We start from the raw sequence: 20,830 nt of genomic DNA, 5'->3' as shown, positions 1-20,830 counted from the left end.
AAAAGAAGGTGCACCTTGGTGATATGGATAGTACCATCTAACCTTTTTAAGTCATATTTAACCAGAATCTCAGAACCGGGGTATTACACTTGCTTCTAGCTCTCATGCCACTCTGGAGGACACCCTCTTGGAGCTACAAAACAAGCCCTAGAAGCTACTCCCACAAGAAAACGCCCCGGGTGAATATTAACATTAGCGCCCCTCCCTAAGAAACGGGCTACATTAGACATTCAACCCTTTTCTTTGGAGCCTACCTTATCTTCTTTATACCTTATGCTTGCTTCTCTACTTATTCAACCACCAAAAGATCCTTCTCTTCCGAGTGCTAGTTTAGATCCTGAGTTTTTGATGACTTTTCCAGAACCAATTCCTTTATCGACCCCAGGAACTCAGGGTTCTCCTATTCTTCTATTTGGGGGGGGGGGGGGGGGGGTCTTTAACTATGAATCTAAATCAGACCATTCAACCCTTTTCTTTGGAGCCTATCTTATCTTCTTTAGACCTTATGCTTGCTTCTCTACTTATTCAACCACCAAAAGATCCTTCTCTTCCGGGTGCTAGTTTAGATCCTGAGTTTTTGATGACTTTTCCAGAACCAATTCCTTTATCGACCCCAGGAACTTAGGGTTCTCCTATTCTTCTATTTGGGGGGGGGGGGGGGGGGGGGTTTTTTAACTACAGTTTGGGCAAAGGCTTGTAAAGAACTTAAGAAGCTCACTTCTGCTGATTGGGCTGATAAATTTTCTTTTGAGGAAACTAAGGTAATATGCTCTTCGTTCCTCTGTTTTCTCATTAATACATTCTAACAATAACTTTCTTTTTTGACAACGGTGAGTTATTAGTATGAGTGTGGCCCGTTACTTGTACGATTTGTCTCAAGAAGTTGCCAAGCTGAGACAACAAGCCTCTGGAGCATCTTCTTCCCATGCCTCTAAAGAGTTAGTAGAGTTATCCAACCAATTACAAGAGACTCGAAAACTTCTCGAGGCAGAAATTGAAAATTCAAGTAAATGGAAAACTTTTGCAGAGAATTTTGAATCTCATGTTAAATCAGAGATCATCTTTCGCACTGAATTGACAACCAAAGAGGACAAGTATACGAACGCTCAATTGTCATCTCAGTTACAAACGTCGAAGGATGCTCATACTTTAGAATTGACTGCTGAAGATGCTGATTTGGAGTCTAAAAACTTTGAGCTAAACTTCTTACGTTCATCCTTAACCATGGTTAAAGCAGAGCTTTCCTTCAAAGAATCCGAATTAAAAGCTTCTCAAGATCCTCTGGCAGATTATATGACAGCTGAAGATGACAGGTTTAAGAAGAGGAAAAGAATATTGCTAGAATCTCCTAAATTCACTACTCCTATTGCTACTTCAATTGCCAAAGCCTTCACCCTTGGAGCTGAGGGGGGTGTAAAACAATTAAAGAAGAAAGGTCATCTAGTTTCTAACCCCTCAGCTAACTTCTTGGACCGTCGAGAATTACTTGATGATATACCTCCCGACTTGTTTCCTAAGTTGTTTTAATTATAGATCAAAATGTTTTTGTAATGAAAAACAATTATTAACTTTTTTCTTATTTCTTATGATGTTCTAATTGTTGGCACCCCTGTTTTTGTTTCTTTGATAACCATTTTTGTTCGACTCCTTTCGATCGGGCAAGCTCATTTTTATGTTTGATTTCGTCCGCTCTCAACATTCGACCGGCCTTTGGTGACCGGTCGAGCATACATTTATGTTTAGTCTTTTCCGAACTTAATATTCAGTCGGTCTTTGGTGACCAGTCGAGTTTACGTTTATGCTCAATTTTATCCTTAATACTCAGCCGACCTTTGGTGATCGATCGAGTTTACGTTTATGTTTTAGTTTCCTCCGAACTTAATACTCAGCGGGTCTTTGGTGACCGGTCGAGTTTACGCTTATGCTCAATTTCATCCTTAATACTCGGCCGGTCACCAACCTTGAAGACCGATTGGCGTGTTCGCATAAGGGAGCATCGGTGTTATTCGTAAAGAAAAAGGACGACATCATACAATTGTGCATCGATTATAGGGAATTGAATAAGTTCACAATTAAAAATAAATATTCTCTACCAAGAATTGATGACTTATTAGACCAACTCAAAGGAGCTAAGGGATATTCAAAGCTCGACTTAAGGGCGGGATGACATCAATTAAAAATCAAAGGACAGGATTCTGAAAACTGTCTTCCGAACAAGATATGGGCATTATGAATTCATGGTAATGCCATTCGGATTAACAAATGCTCCCGCAACATTCATGGACCTTATGAATCGCATCTACAAACCATTCTTGGATAAGTTTGTGGTAATATTCATCGATGATATCCTCATTTACTCATCAAGTGCAGAAGACCACATAGAACACCTCCGGCTTACACTCGAAACCCTTCGTGAGAAATAATTATACGCCAAGTTCAAGAAATGTGAATTCTTGCTAAAGAGTGAAACTTTCCTGGGTCATATCATATCGACGGAGGGAGTATCAGTGGACCTAAAGAAGGTGGAAGCGATACTAGAATGACCACGACCGACAACTGTTATTGAGGTTCGAAGCTTCTTAGGATTAGCTGACTACTATAGGAAATTCGTCGAAGGATTTTTCTGAATAGCCATACCTCTAACCAAATTCACATAGAAAATTTTCAAATTCAATTGGAATGAGAAATGCCAGAGGAGCTTTGTAATGCTAGAGGAGCTTTGAGATCTTAAAAAAGAAATTGGCATCGACACCAATATAGGTTCTATCCACCGAAGGCAAAGGTTTTACCATCTATAGTGATGTTTCGAAAGGAAGCCTAGGGTGCGTGCTTATGCAAGATTGCATATGCCTCAAGACAATTAAAATCATACGAGCAAAATTATTCTACGCACGACATCGAATTGGCAACAGTAATCTTTGCTTTAAAAATTTAGAGACACTACTTATACGGGGTCAAATGTGAGATCTTTACAAACCACAAGAGCTTCAAATACTTATTTACTCAAAAAGAATTAAACATGAGACAGAGACGGTGTATTGAGCTTCTCAAGGATTACGATTTTACACTATTAGTTATCATCCAGGAAAAGCCAATAAAGTGGCAGATGCTTTGAGCCGAAAAAATTAGGGAAAGATGATTCTTATCTCAATGTCGATCGAACCATGCATACGTGAAAGAATCAAAATAAGTCAGAACCAGGATCCTAATTTGATAAAACTAAAAGCTTAAGTTCAGGATGGAAAAATCTCAGAATTTCAAGTAGATGGTAAGGGCATACTTTAGATGAGGGAACGACTGTGTGTCAGATGTTGACAACCTCCAAAAGGAAGTACTCTCCGAGGCACACAAATCCAAATTCTCAATTCATCCTGGAAGCACAAAAATGTATAGAGGCTTAAAAAAAAACTTCTGGTGGAGTGGAATGAAGCAAGACAAAGTAGACTTCGTAGCTAAGTGTTTGGTGTGTCAACAAGTGAAGGCTGAACATCAACGACCGGGAGGACTCTTACAACCATTAGAAATTCTAAAATGGAGATGGGAACATATTTCCATGGACTTCGTGGTAGGGTTACCGAGATTGAGCTAGAGTCATGACGCTATATGGGTAATTGTGGATAGACTTACTAAGTCCGCTCATTTTATACTAGTCCGTATGACTTATAATCTCGACAAGCTAGCAAATCTTTATATGGATAATATAATGCGACTGCATGGAGTGCCAGGAGCATCTTGTCCGACCGAGATCCAAGATTTGTGTCCTGATTTTGGAAAAGCTTTCAACATGCAATGAGTTCCAAAGTTAACTTTAGCACGACTTATAATCCACAAACGGACGGGCAAACGGAAAGAACCATCCAAACGCACGAAGATATGCTACAAGCATGCACGCTAGACTTTTGTTCAATTAGGTTGATCATTTGCTTTTAATCAAGTTTGCTTATAATAGTGGCTACCACAGTAGCATCGGGATGACCCTGTACGAGGCACTGTATGGACGAAAATGCCGATCACCCTTATACTAGGATGAAGTAGGAGAGAAGTCCCTTACTGAGCCCGAGATCATCCAAGCCATCATGGGCAAAGTGGCAATTATTCGAGAGCGACTAAAGATGGTCCAATACCGTCAGAAAAGTTGAGTTGATACAAAATGAAGGCCCTTAGAATTCGATATTAGTGAGAAAGTATATATAAAGGTTTCACCAATGAAAGATGTGGCAAGATTGGACAAGTCCGAAAAGCTGAGTCCTAGATACGTAAGAACATTTGAAATCTTTGGAAGGGTCGATACTCTGGCATATAAACTGGCCTTACCTCCGGCTTTATCGAGGATCCACAATATCTTCCATGTCTCTCAATGGAGAAGATATGTGGCAGACCTGAGTCATATCCTGAGGGAAGTATCATTGGTAACTCAAGGGAACTTAAGGGAAAACCTGAAGTATGAAGAGGTCCCGATTCGAATTGTGGATTCAAAGGACTAAGTGTTGAGACAAAGGACTATTCCGTATGTTAAAGTCTAGTGGTCCAACCATACCAACAGGGAGGCTACTTGGGAACGAGAAGAGGAAATGCGTATACACTACCCTTATCTTTTCAAGGTCTACGGAGACTCAAGTTTCAAGGACAAAACTTTCCATAAGGAGGGAGGAATGTAAAGACCACGATTCGAATAGGATAGTGGAGATAGTGGGGTAGTGGAGATAGTGATGTTAGTGGAGATAAGGGTGTTAGTGGAGATAGTGGGGTTGGTGGAATCAAAACTTCACTCCTATAAATAACCATGGGAAAGTTATGAAAAAGCTTGATTGAAAGAGAAGATGTATCCCCGGCGGAATCGTTTTGGTAAGGAAGGAGAAGTATACTTCAAGAATCCCACCTTTCCCATCGTCGTATCAACTTCCAAGAATTTCGGTAAGTGAGCTTATTACATAAATTATGAGTTTTGAAAGTGCTAGTTTTATTTTTTGAAAATTGTTTTGTTACACTAGTGTTATTACAAATTACTAGAAATTACTGATTACTGTTATTACTCATTTTGGGGTACTGAATTAATTATGAACTAAATGGTAGGGATATATATTCTGAACACTTATGATTTTTGATCTACTTCTTATTTCCGATCACTCCTCTAGGAGAGATAATTCTAGAGGGATGATATCAGCGTAAGCCATGAGGAACATGATTTAATTTCAGTGCCTATGGATATTTTCGTTTTGAGTTAGTTGTTATTTCTACTACTGAAAAAAATTATTGTTTCTCAAGAACTATTATATTTGTGTTTTATCCCCCGCTCACTGGGTGACTCCAAGTGAAGTCACTCACCCCTTACAACCCATTTCAGTTAGAGACGGAATTGGAATTGAGAATAAAATCGAGGATAGGGAGCAAGTCGAGTTATGAGGATGGTGAATTCACTCCAATTTCTGACGGAAAGACTAGAATTCCGCGGCAATATATGTCACGCCCTGAGTCCATGCCCGGCGAACGGACATCATCTTCCCTGTAACTGTGACAATCTGAAACATATATACATTGCCACATGACTACTCACAAGCAAATAACAGCTCATACGGTTGGATATAAACACAACCACGCAGTTTATAAGCAGCTCACACGGTTGAAACATAACACAGCGGAAGTCATAAAATAACGAACGTGAAACCAATAAAACAACTAACTGCGAGCCGATCCGACTTGACACGATAACACCAAACCAAATACAAGAAAACACAAAGCTAAATTCCATACAAAAATACATATATATGAATAAGTCCAAAACCAATAAAGAGAACAGAAACAAGAACGGAAGAAGTTGCTCGATGTGACATGGGACTAGCGGACAGGATCTTCAGGCGGCTTCAATCTGAAATAGGAAATAATCAATGGAGTGAGTTCAAGAACTCAGCGGGTATCTGTCACGCCCCGGAGGAGTCCTTGTTCGAAAAAATTTCGGCAGTATCTCCCCTATACGGCGGACAATCTGAAACTTTCTACAATCACCATATACCTCAGCCACATGCGGCTGGAATAATAACAATAATAAAACAATCACCACGCAGTTAATATCAATTTCAGTCTCTGGCTGACACAACAACGCAGTTTAATAGTAAATGATCCGGCGGTTAGAACAGGGGACCCCCATTCTGAGGGGTCAATGCCACGCGGGAGTCAAAGGCCCAGGTGGCCGATCGGAGAAGGAGGGGCCAACCCCCCGGCCGACCGACCGGTGAATAGCCGATGGCAAAAGTCGCCCCGACAGAAGTCGGGGTTCCGACGCTCAATTAAACAGTAGCAAAGAGCCGAGCGGAAAGCTTAATAGAAGGTGACATTGCTACAGTCCCTACATGGCATCCTACCGAAAATATCCCCAGTATATCGATGCCAACGGCAGGCCGGACGGGATGTGAGCTCCGTCCGGCCAGCACTTAAGATAAGGGCCGTCCGGATGGACTTCCCGTCCAGCCGGCTGGCCAGACGCCCTGGCCTGTGATCGGTAGAGAGGGACAAGAACATCTTATGACAGTTGTCAAGCCCTATGGCTAGGCCGTACTACAAGTCTGACAACGGGGTGTTCTGTTGTCCCATCGACGACGTGCTGGGACTGTAGCAGTATGGCGTCAGGTAAGCTTTCTGACAGACACATACCGAGGTATGGGCTACGGACACGTATGCGCCTCGGTGGACATGCAGGAGCTCTTTCACCGCGCTATATAAAGAGCCTCATACTTCGCCGGAAGTACGCGTGAGATATCTTTGAAGCCACCTTTTTCACTACTTGCTTGCCTGACTTGAGTGTCGGAGGGTCGCCGCCGGGAACCCCTTCCCAGCCCGACTTCTGTGCAGGTTCGCCGGAGCGGAGCTTCGTACGACTAGCCGGAGATCTATATCAGCAAATCGGAGAGCACCACGTGCCCAACGTCCGTTGAGTCAGCGTTCGGACAGGATCAAATTGGCGCCGTCTGTGGGAACGCTCCTGTATCCGAACGGAAACAATGGACGAGGCTGGACGACAACACACGGTGACGCTTTCCACGGAGGAACTCGACGCTCTGATCGAGTTGAGGGCCGCCAAGCTCGTGGAATAAAAACAGAAAGCAACAGCCGAGCGGCCAGAGCAGCAAGCAACATTAGCGTCTGGTGGTCGAGCGGAAGCACCACCTGCCACCGTTGCATTTCATCGGGCTCTATTCCGCACCCCCGAAGCCGCACCCACTCATAGAGATCGGGGATCTTCTTCTGATGAGATGCCGAGACGAGATGACAGAAAAGGGAAAACCCCCCGAGCGGACTCATCGCCCGAGCGGATTAATCGCCAATTTTCAGAGGCTATCCTACGAGACCCTCTGCCCAAACACTACGTGCCTCCAATGATCGGCGAATACAATGGAACCACCGATCCGGATGATCATTTAGGCAAGTTTGATAACATGGCAACCCTGCATCAATACACAGATGGGGTGAAGTGCCGGGTTTTCCTCACCACCCTATCTGGATTGGCTCAACGTTGGTTTCGGAGGCTGCCGGACGGATCCATCTCAAGCTTCAAGGACTTCCGAACGGCCTTCCTCCATCATTTTGCAAGCAGTCGGCGCTATCAAAAAACCAGCGTGTCTGTTCGCCATCAAACAAGAAGCCCGTGAATCGCTCCGAGCTTACATCCAGCGGTTCAACAAAGTGGCCATGGATATTCCAACGGCCACCTCGGAGACCATGATGAATGCCTTTACACAGGGCCTCGTGGATGGGGATTTCTTCCGATCGCTCATTCGGAAGCCGCCCCGAGACTACGACCACATGCTACACCGGGCCAACGAATACATCAACGTGGAGGAAGCGCAAGCGGCCAGGAAGAAAGAAACTCCAACCGAGCGGGCTTCTCATGCTGAGCGGAAACAGCACGCCGCTCATCAGCCGCCCAGAGGACCGAGGGCCGAAGCAATCCGCTCCCCCCATGCCAAGTCTCACGCAAGCCAAAGAAGAAATGGACCCCGATGTTCTGCTCCTTCCACCGGACGGATACGCACAACACAAGGGATTGTCGAAGTCTTCCCTTCGTGGCTCACCCCGTGCCTCGGAATGGCAGCCGACGGTCTCCCTCAGTCGACAGGCGACAAAGAACTCATGAAGCCGATCGGACGCGTGCTGATAGGCGACAGCAACAGACTCCCGATTGGCATCGCTCCCCAAGGCAGGAGAATCGCCGAACGTCCAGAGAATGGTCTCGACCATCCGCTCGGGAGGAAGAAAATAGAAGTAATACTTCCCGAGGCGAGATCAACATTATCGCTGGCGGGCCGACCGGAGGAGACTCCAACCGAGCAAGAAAGGCGAGCGTCGGGCAGCTCCAGATCCATGCAGTCGACTGCAGCCGAGAGCGGGCGAGTGGACCCGAAATCAGTTTTGGGCCTGAGGACTTGAAAGGAATTGAAGTGTCCCACGACGACGCTTTGCTCATCAAAGCGGTAATAGCCAACTATACTATTCACCGCGTTTTTATTGACACAGGAAGCTCGGTCAACATCATATTTAAGAAGGCGTTTGATCAACTACAAATTGACCGAGCCGAGCTGCTGCCCATGACAACCCCGCTCTACGGGTTTACGGGCAATGAAGTCCTGCCGGTCGGGCAAATCCGGCTAGCCATCTCACTGGGAGAAGAGCCGTTTAAGAGGACGCGGACAGCGAACTTCGTGGTGGTGGACTCTCCCTCATCCTACAACATCATTTTGGGACGACCGACGCTCAGTGAGTTCCGGGCGGTCGTCTCCACCTTCCACCAGAAGATCAAGTTCCCCGTCGACGACAAAGTAGGAGAAGTACGGGGAGACCAACTGGCAGCTCGGCGATGCTACATTGAAATGGTCCGAGCAGAAGCAAGTTCCGCTCGGAAATCGCCACGGATCGAGGTGAATGCTATAACTGAAAAACCTTCCTCTTTAGTTTATGAAGAAAAAGAGGAAGTACAGATACACCCAACCCGATCGGAGGCTACGACATTCATCGCGTCTGATCTGGAGGCCAACCAGAAGGAGGAGGTGATCCAATGCCTCAGAAGAAACCATGATGTCTTCGTCTGGTCGACACATGAGCTGCCCGGAATTTCACCAAGTATTGTGCAGCATGAGCTCCACGTCCGACCGGACGCTCGGCCACCAAGCAGGAAAAGAGATTTCAGTGCATAACGCTATCATCCCAAGGAGGTGGAGAAGCTCGAAGCCGCCATATCGCGAGGTGCGCCCCCTCTTGGCGAACGTAGTATTAGTCTCCAAGCCGCAACAAATGGAGAGTATGCATAGATTTTCGGGATCTCAACAAAGCTGCCCGAAGACTTTTATCCTCTGCCTGATAGATCAGCTAGTGGACTCTACGACGAATTAATATGTATGCTCGACGCTACTAAGGCTATCATCAAGTGCCGCTCGCCCATGAAGATCAAGAAAAGGTCGACGGCACCTATTGCTATAATGTGATGCCGTTCGGATTGAAGAACGGACCTATCAGCGCTTGATGAATAAAGTGTTCAGAGAGCAGATCGGACGGAAGTGTATGTGGACGACATTCTCATCAAGTCCGTCACGGCCGATCTTTTCAAAGACATGGAGGAAAGCTTACGCTACGCAAATATGGAGTCAAGCTAAATCCCCGAAGTGCCGTTCGGAGCAAAAGGAGGGCGTTTCTTGGGGTACATAGTGACCGAGGGGCATCAAGCAAATCCCAGCAAGGTGAAAGCTCTACAAGACATGCCTTCCAAGAAATACAAGGGAAGTGCTGACCGGCCTGGATAACCGCCTGCCCGATTCATCTCCAAACCGCCGACCGAGCCTTTCTTTTTCAAAATCTTGCAGCCACTAAGTTTCACTGATGAAGAATGCGATCGGGCTCAAGACTTGAAGGCATATCTGAACTTCCTCCTAGCTAAGCCGACTGTGGGTGAGTCATTATGTATTTACTTGTCTTCAACCGAGCAAGCAATCGGCTCGGCATTAGTGAGCGGAGAAGAGCCCGTGTATTTCCTTAGTCATATTTTAAAGATGTTGAATCTCGCTACATTGGGCTCGAGAAGCTGGCTTTCGCTCTGGCCCTCGCCGCTCGGCCATACTTCCTGGCGCATACCATCATTGTCAAAACCAATAGCCCGGGCGTGTATTATTGAATCCAAAAGGCTCATCAAATGGACGACGGAGTTAAGTGAATTTGACATCCAATACCAGCCTCGCTCGGCAATCAAAGCGCAGTCCTTGGCTGATTTTGTGACTGAAGTGCAGAATTCAGAGCCGGAAGCCATGTGGAGAATATTTGTGGACGGATCGTCCACTCGACTTGGAAGCGGGATTGGAATACTGCTGCTCTCCCCTCAAGGTGAAAAGATGCATTTATCCGTCCGGCTGGATTATAAAGCCACAAATAATGAGGCAGAGTATGAAGCCCTTATAGCTGGCTTACAGGCAGCTCGGTATGTGGGAGCCGGTCGGGTAACGCTTCATTCGGATTCACAGTTGGCCGCGCAGCAGTTCTCTGGTTCCTTCGAAATCAACAGTGCTCGACTCAAGCTCTACGCTGAAGCCTTTGAGAAACTTAAGGCCTATTTTAGAGAGGTCATTGTCCAGAAGATATCCAGAGCAGAAAATCAAGCGGCCGATGAGTTAGCCAAACTCGCTAGCTCAATAACGCCAATTGCCATACAGCAGCCGATTGAACAAGTATTATTGGTGGCGCATGTCGACCGTATGGAAGGCCTTACGTTTCCGAGCGACTGGAGGACACCTATCACGGAGTTTCTGCGCTCGGGCGCCACACCGTCCGATCAGAATGAAGCCCAGCTGCTAAGGAGGAGAGCCGGTCGGTTTACACTCATCGGCGATCAGCTTTACAAGAAGGCTTTCTCACGCCCGCTGTTGAAATGCGTGAGCTCGGAGGACTCGGCTTACATCCTCCAAGAAGTACATCAAGGATCATGCGGAGGACATCCGGGCGGACGATCGCTGGCTAAGAAGATCCTATTGGCCGGATACTTCTCGCCAACCTTACAAGCAGACGCCGCTCGGACCGTGTCGACGTGCCTTTCGTGCCAGAAGTACCATAACTCCTACCACCGACCGGCAGAGGAAATGAAGGCATCGACGGTCTCATGTCCGTTCGATCAGTGGGGAATGGATATTGTTGGTCCATTTCCTATGGCGACCGGACAGCGGAAATTTCTGCTAGTGGCGGTCGATTATTTTTCCAAGTGGGTGGAGGCCGAGCCTCTGGCCAGGATCACCGAACAGATGGTTAAAAAGTTCATATGGCAGCATATCATCTGTCGGTTCGGCATCCCTCGCCGACTGATTTCCGACAACGGACGGCAGTTCACCGGAAAGTTGCTCGAAGATTGGTGCCAAAGCTATGGCATCGAGCAACACTTCACGTCCGTACCATACCCCCAAAGCAATGGTCAAGCCGAAGTAGCTAATCGGGAAATTCTTCGTATTCTGCGCGCTCGGCTCGACCATATGGGAGGAAGCTGGGTGGATGAAGTGCCGGGCGTCCTATGGGCCATCCGAACGACTCCAAAGGAAGGAACGGGCGTCACGCCTTTTCATCTGGTATACGGCGGCGAAGCGGTGATTCCCATCGAAGTTGGCGTCGAGTCCGCTCGGATCCAGAATTATGACGACAACAACGCCGAGCGGAGGAACATGGAGCTGGATTTGGTTGACGAGGAACGAGCCAAGGCGTCCGTCCGGCTAACGGCGTACCGTCAACGGATGAAGCAAAACTACAACAGGCGCGTAATCCCCAGATCATTCCAAGTCGGCGACCTTGTATGGAAGAAAGTCAGGCCGGTCGGCGACGTCGGCAAGCTGGAAGCTCCCTGGGCGGGTCCTTTCAAAATCATCGAAAAGCTCCGCTCGGGCGCTTACTATTTGGAGGATGAAGACGGACGACAGCTGGACCGACCTTGGAGCGCAAATCATCTCCAGCCTTATCGAGCTGGGTGAAAGGTGCACTGATGTAATCCATTTTTATGTATATTCTAGTTGCCCATGTCCTTGTAATGCAGGAAGCAGAAATGAATTAAAGGATGGCTAGTATGCCCGCCAAGCGGCTGTGTTAAAGGTTAGCCGTCGAGCTCCGACGTTAAATATCGAGAGACGGGCCGGCGTCTATAAACGTCCGAGCGGAAGGCCGTCGAGCTCCGACGTTAAATATCGAGAGACGAGCCGGCGTCTATAAATGTCCGAGCGGAAGACCGTCGAGCTCCGACGTTAAATATCGAGACGGCGCGTCTATAAACGCGTCCGAAGGAAGACCGCCGAGCTCCGGCGTTAAATATCGAGAGAGCAGGCGCGTCTATAAGCCCGGCGGAGGTCGTCGAGCTCCGGCAATATCGAGACGAGGCGTCTATAAACGTCCGGCGGAAGGTCGCCGAGCTCCGACGCTAAATAGCCAGTAGAAACCCTCCGGCCGGAAGGCCGTCGAGCTCCGACGTTAAATATCGAGAGACGAGCCGGCGTCTATAAACGTCCGAGCGGAAGGTCGTCGAGCTCCGACGTTAAATATCGAGAGACGAGCCGGCGTCTATAAACGTCCGAGCGGAAGGCCGTCGAGCTCCGACGTTAAATATCGAGAGACGAGCCGGCGTCTATAAACGTCCGAGCTCCGACGTTAAATATCGAGAGACGAGCCGGCGTCTATAAACGTCCGAGCGGAAGGCCGTCGAGCTCCGACGTTAAATATCGAGAGACGAGCCGGCGTCTATAAACGTCCGAGCGGATAGCCATCCACGTGATGCATTCCGGCGATAAGAGCCGACCGACGCTAGAGCCTGTTCTTTAAGGCCAACATACGGCCGAGCGGCTCGCTTAGCAAAAATATATGAAGAACTCTATGAGGTAAGGTGCAAAGCAATGGATGGTTAGTAGGAATTAAGGTGAACGACAATTATTTCGCCGAGCGGCTACGCAGTTGCATGGCGAAAGACATTTGTTGAAGACAATCGGATTGAGTCCGTCTTAGAGTATGAAGCTGAGCGGCTTGAATCCGTGTTAGAGTATGAAGCCGATCGGAGGAGTTTAAAAGAACACTTTAAACATGACGAAAGAAAAAATTCTCGCCAAAACAAAAGTTGCAGGAACAGAAAGATGATCTATTTGCGTCAAATGCTGGGCAAACAAAAGGAATTACAACAAAAATAAGTTTGGCCGAACGACAATACAAAAAGGTTGATAAAAAACACGCCTCACGCGTCAAAATCAAAAAGAGCATCTGGAATGGCGCCCATCACGGTAGCCAGATCCTCTGGGGGGATGGTCAACTCAGCGGGAAGGTGACCTTTGGTCTTCAAGTAATCCACCGCCGCCTTAATCGCCTCTTCGAAAGTGAGGGAAATCTTGTCGGTGAATTTCTCTCCGAAGTCGTCCGAGCGGACAAATGCCTTTCTCACTTCGTCATAGCGAGCCGACTCCCCCTCCTGATACTCTTTGAGTGCAACTCGGGATGCATCGTTGGCGGCACGGAGATCCTTCAAGTCTTCTTCAAATTTAAGAAGATCGGCCGAGCGGACCTCCTTCTCGGTGGCCAGAAGGGCATCCAGATCTTTGATGCGTTGCTCTAGCCCTCTGATCTCCACCTTCATTAGGTCCATGTCATCGATGGCCTTGCGCTTCCGAGTGGTCGCCGTCTTGATCTCTTTATCCCGTTATTTGACCACAGCTTCAAGCCGAGCGACCTCGCTCGACAGATCGGAAGTGCGTCTCCGTTCGGCTTCCAAAAGCTTTTTGCTCTTCTCCAAAGCAGCCGTGGATTGCCCTTGGTTTGCCTCCGAAAGTTTAAGTTTTTTCATTTCTTCCTCCAGCTCAGCCAGTCGATTGCTGACTGCGATCTGCTCTACCCAACTCTGCGAATGAAGGCAGTTAAGTTAAAAACGCAAATAAAAAATATCAGTAAAGCAGAAAGGCATACCCCGGTCGCCTGCTGCAGATTACTGTCCCCTAGTTGACTGCAAACCTTGGCGAGCGGACCGGTGAGGGTGATCTGCTGTTCGGGAACAGATGGCCGATCGGCGGCCAGTAGGTATTCCTTCGAGGGAAATCTGAGGACAGTTTTTATCACCCTCGGGCCGCTCGAGTCATCTTGAGACGCAGCAGCATGGCCAGAGGACTCACCGACCGGACGGTCGCCCAGTCGCCTAAGACGGCGTAGAGTCTGAGTGGTGGAAGGTTGAGCCTCAGCGATGGTCGGCGGCAAGTCAAGCTGAGTCGGAGTGTGCTCCGAGGAGACCGCCTCAAAAAACACAGGAGCTTCATCGCTCCGCTCGGCAAGCTGCTCCCCTGGAGGAGGTTGTTGAGCGGCTTGCTCTAGCCGACGGCATTTACGAGTCACCAAGGGCGCCTCGTCAGCCGATCGGCCCTCCTCCTCGGCCTGGACAGATGTGATATGGGCTGCGGCCTCGTCAGTGGAGACGCGGGCGGCCGAAGCCTCGGGAGCAACTTGAGTTCCCTCGCTCCCTTCATTTGTTGAGCCGGCCAGAACCAAACCCCGTTCGGCTGCCTCCTTGTCCTTCACCGCCTCAATATTGGCGGCTTTCAGCTTGAGCTTTTCGGTTGCCTTTGCACGCCACAAAACTTCAGCTGCAGAAACAAAGAATAAATCAGTTAGAACAAAAGAAAAATGGGAGATAAGAATCGCTTACTCATGCTACAAGGCAGATCGGCTTGGATGGGGGACAAGCCGAATATATACATCACTCCAGGGAGGAGCAACTTGTCAATATCGTAGCGTTGGCCGACCAGCTGGTTGGCCACATGAAGATACGCCGGATGGCTCTTGAATTTGCCAAGACCCGGTTGGTTCGGCACCGCCGTCTGTCACTTCGTTCGGAAGGCTGGCCGTTCGGGAAGACGCATAAAAAAGAAATGCTCCTTCCAATGCTTATTGGAGCTCGGCATATTGGTAAATAGGACGAAACCCGACCTAGATTGAAATATGAAGGTCCCCCACTCGGATTGTTTTGGGTAGAAGAAATAGTGGAAGATTTGGGGGTCCAGGGGGATATCATTCAACTTGAAAAGTACTATCACTCCGCTCAGCAACCTAATCGAGTTCGGGACTAATTGGCCGAGCGGGAGGCGAAAGTGGTTGCATATTTGGATGATGAACGGATGTGGAGGAAAGCGCAGCCCGGCCAAAAATTGATCACGGAAGAAGCAAATGGTGCCGGGCGGCGGGTCATTCGGCCGATCGGAAGGAGTGGCTACAACTATTTCGTGGTCGGCCGGAATTTCATACGTCCGAATAAGACGCAATGTGTCTTCTTCATCGAATCGGCTCTCCATAGTCGTATACCAGAGACCAGGAGCGCCGACTGTAGGCGTAGAAGTACTCGCTATGGTCGAAACAAAAGCGATAATCGACAGAAAAACTAAAAGAAAATGCCGATAGAATGCAAAAGGAAGCAATACAGGAGGCGGGTAGCAGAAAAGGAAGGCTTACGGGTGCTAGAAAGATCGAGGAAAGGAAGAAGATGACGAGCGCACCAAACAGGTAGGGAATGAGGATCGCCGGAGCAGAGAGACCAGCGTGAGGGCGAAGTCGATGAAACAAGAAGGCGGCGGAGAGAATTGGCGGCGAGATTTATAACGTTAGCGTCGAACGGCCGTGGCCGTCCGATTCAGGTCACGGAGAACGAGGTTATCATCTAGCCATTCATTTCAAACGGCTGCTGTCCCATCGGAGGTAACGCCACCGCCATACGCTGACAAGAGCAGGGTTACCACGTGTCAGCAGGACAATGGTCGCATTTAATGAATGCACCTTACCGTGTGTAGTGCACGTGATTGGCAGTGAGTGAAAGGATTTGATAGGAATTTCAAGGGAATACAAAGCATGAGCGAGACACCGCCGACCGGATATGCAACTCTATGCCTAGCCGAGTGGACTAGTATAGCGACCGTAGTCCAGTCAGATCGGCAGTCCAGTCAGTTGGACTTCGCCTCCTTCGACTAGACTTGAGGGGGAGGCAAGTGATCCGGCGGTTAGAACAGGGGACCCCCATTCTGAGGGGTCAATGCCACGCGGGAATCAAAGGCCCAGGTGGCCGATCGGAGAAGGAGGGGCCGACCGACCGGTGAATAGCCGATGGCAAAAGTTGCCCCGACAGAAGTCGGGGTTCCGACGCTCAATTAAACAGTAGCAAAGAGCCGAGCGGAAAGCCTAATAGAAGGTGACATTGCTACAGTCCCTACATGGCATCCTACCGAAAATATCCCCAGTATATCGATGCCAACGGCAGGCCGGACGGGATGTGAGCTCCGTCCGGCCAGCACTTAAGATAAGGGCCGTCCGGATGGACTTCCCGTCCAGCGGCTGGCCAGACGCCCTGGCCTGTGATCGGTAGAGAGGGACAAGAACATCTTATGACAGTTGTCAAGCCCTATGGCTAGGCCGTACTACAAGTCTGACAACGGGGTGTTCTGTTGTCCCATCGACGACGTGCTGGGACTGTAGCAGTATGGCGTCAGGTAAGCTTTCTGACAGACACATACCAAGGTATGGGCTACGGACACGTATGCGCCTCGGTGGACGTGCAGGAGCTCTTTCACCGCGCTATATAAAGAGCCTCATACTTCGCCGGAGGTACGCGTGAGACATCTTTGAAGCCACCTTTTTCACTACTTGCTTGCCTGAGTTGAGCGTCGGAGGGTCGCCGCTGGGAACCCCTTCCCGGCCCGACTTCTGTGCAGGTTCGCTGGAGCTTCGTACGACTAGCCGGAGATCTATATCAGCAAATCGGAGAGCACCACGTGCCCAGCGTCCGTTGAGTCGGCGTTCGGACAGGATCAGTAAACAAATAGAACAGTAATACGATGACTCGAAAATAACCCTACTCAACTACACTCGTAAAGCTCAAATCCGATTTTTCCTACTCCACTACACTCATAAAACACAAATCCGACAAACTCACCTCTTCTGCCGTCCAGGCAGGCATGGAGTAAAACATATCCAAATCATACCAAAATCCATCAACGATAAGAATCCATACAAGATCCATAAGTAAAATATTTCAAGACCAAGACATAGTCTGATAGAGAAAACTAAAATAACAACTCGTGATCAGCAGAGCACTAGCACTACGTGCAATGGGGACTAGCGACTGGAACTACTCCGGACAGCTTCAACCTGAAAAATATCAACGGAGGAGGGTGTGAGTCCAACACTCAGCAGGTACAACTGATATGCATAATAAAGTAAATAACAGACAACACTAATCATGCGTACAGTCTCCTGAATACGAGAAGAATAAATGTAACTGAAACAAAAATAGGAGAAAACTGTACTAACCAGGACCAAGGCATAAAGATAACTGGGTCGTTAGACCGAGAGTGTCATAATCCTGTATGCATGTCAATCATATGCATCCATATAAATGCAGCAAGTAAATGCAGCAAACACAAGCAATAAATGCATCATGCGTATGATGCCAATGACTTGGTTACCCTTGACGCCAGTCAGCCACCTCACACACAATGGTGAGTCGGTGTGGGTAGGGCTGTGACAACCGTGCACTCTGACATCACTGCCCCTGATGAGTGACCGAGTGGACGGGATGCTGTCGGAGTACACACATACTCCTACCCCGAAATAATAAATGGGGGAGCGCAATGCTCTCATCTCCCGGTACACGATGATGGGGAGGAATCTCTGCCGGCTACCACGCTGAGTCACACTACCCATGAGCGGACCAACGGAGCCAAACAAAGTCCAACTGTCTGCCGGCTACCAACGGAGCCAAACAGAGCGGAACTGTCTGCCGGCTACCACGCTGAGTCACCAGACCAACGGAGCCAAACAGCAGAACTGTCACACACCTGTCTGATATACTACTAACCCATGAGTGGTGGTGTGTACAGATACATGTAACTGGCAATGTGCTCAACAATAATGGAGCAGGCAATCGCACAGCATGCAATCATGCAAGATGATGCATGACACTAAACATGGCAATATCACGAATAGCATAGCATGCTCCATACATAAATATAAAATGTGTACCACAAGACAATGTATCAAATGGAAGGTACACAAACAGATAGGGTATCAAATAAACCCCAGGTCCTGAACATAATGTATCATATGGTTGGGTCACTACCTAAAACATGTATGATCAGGTAAATAATAACATGCAATGCATAATAAGTAAACAAGCAAACATGTAACATATCATGTAGTGACCAACCGAAACAAATGGATAACACAATCATTGCTATATGTTAAACATATTATTATGCATATCAAAAGACATAAGTCAAAGTACCCGCCTCCAATAAGAAAGGATCGTATCCGGTCCAATTCCGACGTCGAGATACTCGTCTCGCGTCACAACCCTGAGTCACATATAAATAAATATATTTCATTTAGCTACAATTTACATAAATAGCTAAACAAAATTCTTAAAACTATTTAGGGCAAAACCCTAAACCAACCTCCTCGACCTGCCTAAATTAAATCCAAATTATACCTAATTCAATTCATACATCTGATCAAGCTATACATGATCGTCTAACTACAAAACATATCAGGTCTCTACCCCCTTACCTCGTTCGCAGCCATGCTTTGCACCGGAAATCCAAAGTTTACTGTTAGAATATTTCACAGCAAAGCCTTCCTCTTCCTCACAACCCCTGAATGTTGATGCACAACACACAACAACCTGCTGTAAATCTTTCCCTACGATTCAGTTTCAAGATGAAGTCACGATAGAGATTACAAATATATCAACAATAACCCAATCTTACCTCAACAGGAACCTAGGACATAGAGGAAGGGCTCGGCCGAATCTAAACTAGGGCACGGCACAGTAAGGGGAGAAGTGGTGCTCTGCCGGGGTGCTCTGCCGTGGGGAGGAAGTCGAAGCAGAAAGGGTGCCGCGGCTAGCCGGGTCTAAGGCTCAGCGTTGACGGTGATCGGAGGTCGGCGCGGCAAAAAAGGGGTCGAGGCAGGCAGCAGCGCAAGAGGACACGGCGGTGAACACAAGCTAAGGCACAGGGGAGGTGTGGCTGGTGATCGGCGCCGTCGCTCGGCGAGGAGGCAGAATCGGGAGGGCGGCTCGGCCGGCGCTAGGGCTTGGATGGCAGCGTCGGGGATGGCTAGGGCACAGACCGGCTCGGCAGAGAAGGAGAGAAAGGGGTGTGCGGCGGTGGAGAAGCTAGGGCAGAGAACTTTTGTCGGCTGCCGATGCTCGGAAGAGGAGAAGAAGAAATAGGAGAGGGAAACTGCCTCAGCGGTTAGGGCGCAATCGCGAGTGAGGCTCGGGCGCGTAAGAGCTTCGGCAGGGGAAGAGGGAAACGACGACAAAGAGAAACCGGAGGAAAAGGAAAAACAAATAAAGAAAAGAAATAAAAGAAAAAGTAAACTTTTCCTCGCTTAAATGGGTAGCCTAAACAGGCTTTTCCGGGCCCCGTTTTTATCCCCGTCAACTCGTCCGTACGAGCTCTGAAAAATTCCCGAAAAATTTCCAAAAATTTCGAAAAATTCCCTTATTAATATTCGTCTATTTCCGGTATTTTACTGTATCGATCAACATGCATAGTAAGCTATATAACTATTATTAATAATTATGCAGTACAGTATTCTGAATAATAACAGATAATACAAAATTGAACAACAGAAGAATACTGTACTCACCAGGACCTCTTATTCGAACATAAAGGTGTGAACCATACCAACAGGTGCAGGGTTGTCAGACAAAATACATAATGTCTCCTGTATGCATGTCAATCATAAGCAACCACCAAAATGCAACATTCAAAATGCAACAATCACAAGCAATAAAATGTAATCCATGCATATGATGCAAATGACATGGTTACCCTTGACGCCAGTCAACCATGTCACATGCGATGGTGAGGTCGAGTGAGTAGGGCTATGACAACTGTGCACTCTATCATCACTACTCCTGAGTGACCGAGTGGACAGGATGTTGTCGGAGTACACCTATCCTCCTACCCCAAACATAGTGGGGGAGTCTAAGCTCTCATCTCCCTGTGTCATAGTCAAGAGGAGGGATCCCTGCCTATTACCACGCTGCAGTCACACTACCCATGAGCGGACCAGCGGAGCCCTGACAGAGCAAACTGCGTACACCCTGCCTGATGTACCACTAACCCATGAGTGGTTGTGTGTGCAGATCATGTAACTGACAACGTGCTCAACTATAAAGGAGTCGACAATCGCTCAGCATGTAATCATGCAAAATGGTGCATGACACTAAAGCATGTAATTCCATAACAAGGATCTAGGTATACATGTTAGATAATAAAACTAAGTACACATGTCAGATAATAAATCTAGGTACACATGCCAAGTATATCTAGTAGCTAGGCCTATACCCGGTAATGCATTGTATGTCACTACTTCTATGAACATAAATACACATGGCAAAAATCAAGAGGCATAAACATAAATGCATAACAGATAACAATATGGGCATACTACGGGTATCAAGTAGTGACATACCAAGCAAATATAAACATAACCATCACTAGTTATAACCTATTACACATATCGGAATGACAATATCAAAAGAGATAAGTCAAAGGTACCCACCTTTAATGTATAGATCATGTCAATTAAATCCCACGTCAAGATGTCGTCTCCAATAACCAGGGTCCTACATCATTACACGTTATTTAGCTAATTTAATATGGATTAAATAGCTAAATCAAATCTCCAAAACTAATTAAGATAACTCTAATCGTACATGATTTTTAATTAATCCCCAACTAACCTTAATCATTCTACTACTAAAATCAAATGTATTTTACGTATGAATTACCTCCAAAACTCA

At 47.5% G+C, this 20,830-nt stretch overlaps 1 protein-coding gene across 1 annotated transcript in view; it reads left to right on the top strand.

The window, feature by feature from the left end:
- Positions 1-843: 843 nt before the first annotated feature.
- Positions 844-20,830, top strand: part of LOC121972362 (protein TIC 21, chloroplastic-like) — a 33,674-nt gene continuing 13,687 nt past the window's right edge. Inside the window, exon 1 of the mRNA XM_042524042.1 lies at positions 844-1,313. Coding sequence (XP_042379976.1) covers positions 844-1,313 — 470 coding nt within the window. The remainder of the gene's footprint in view (positions 1,314-20,830) is intronic.

This window comes from Zingiber officinale, chromosome 4A (genome assembly GCF_018446385.1).
Source record: "Zingiber officinale cultivar Zhangliang chromosome 4A, Zo_v1.1, whole genome shotgun sequence".
In the NCBI taxonomy this organism is placed as follows: Eukaryota; Viridiplantae; Streptophyta; class Magnoliopsida; order Zingiberales; family Zingiberaceae; genus Zingiber; species Zingiber officinale.
The sequence above is the reverse complement of the archived record's forward strand: the minus strand, read 5'-3'. Positions and strand labels throughout refer to the sequence as shown.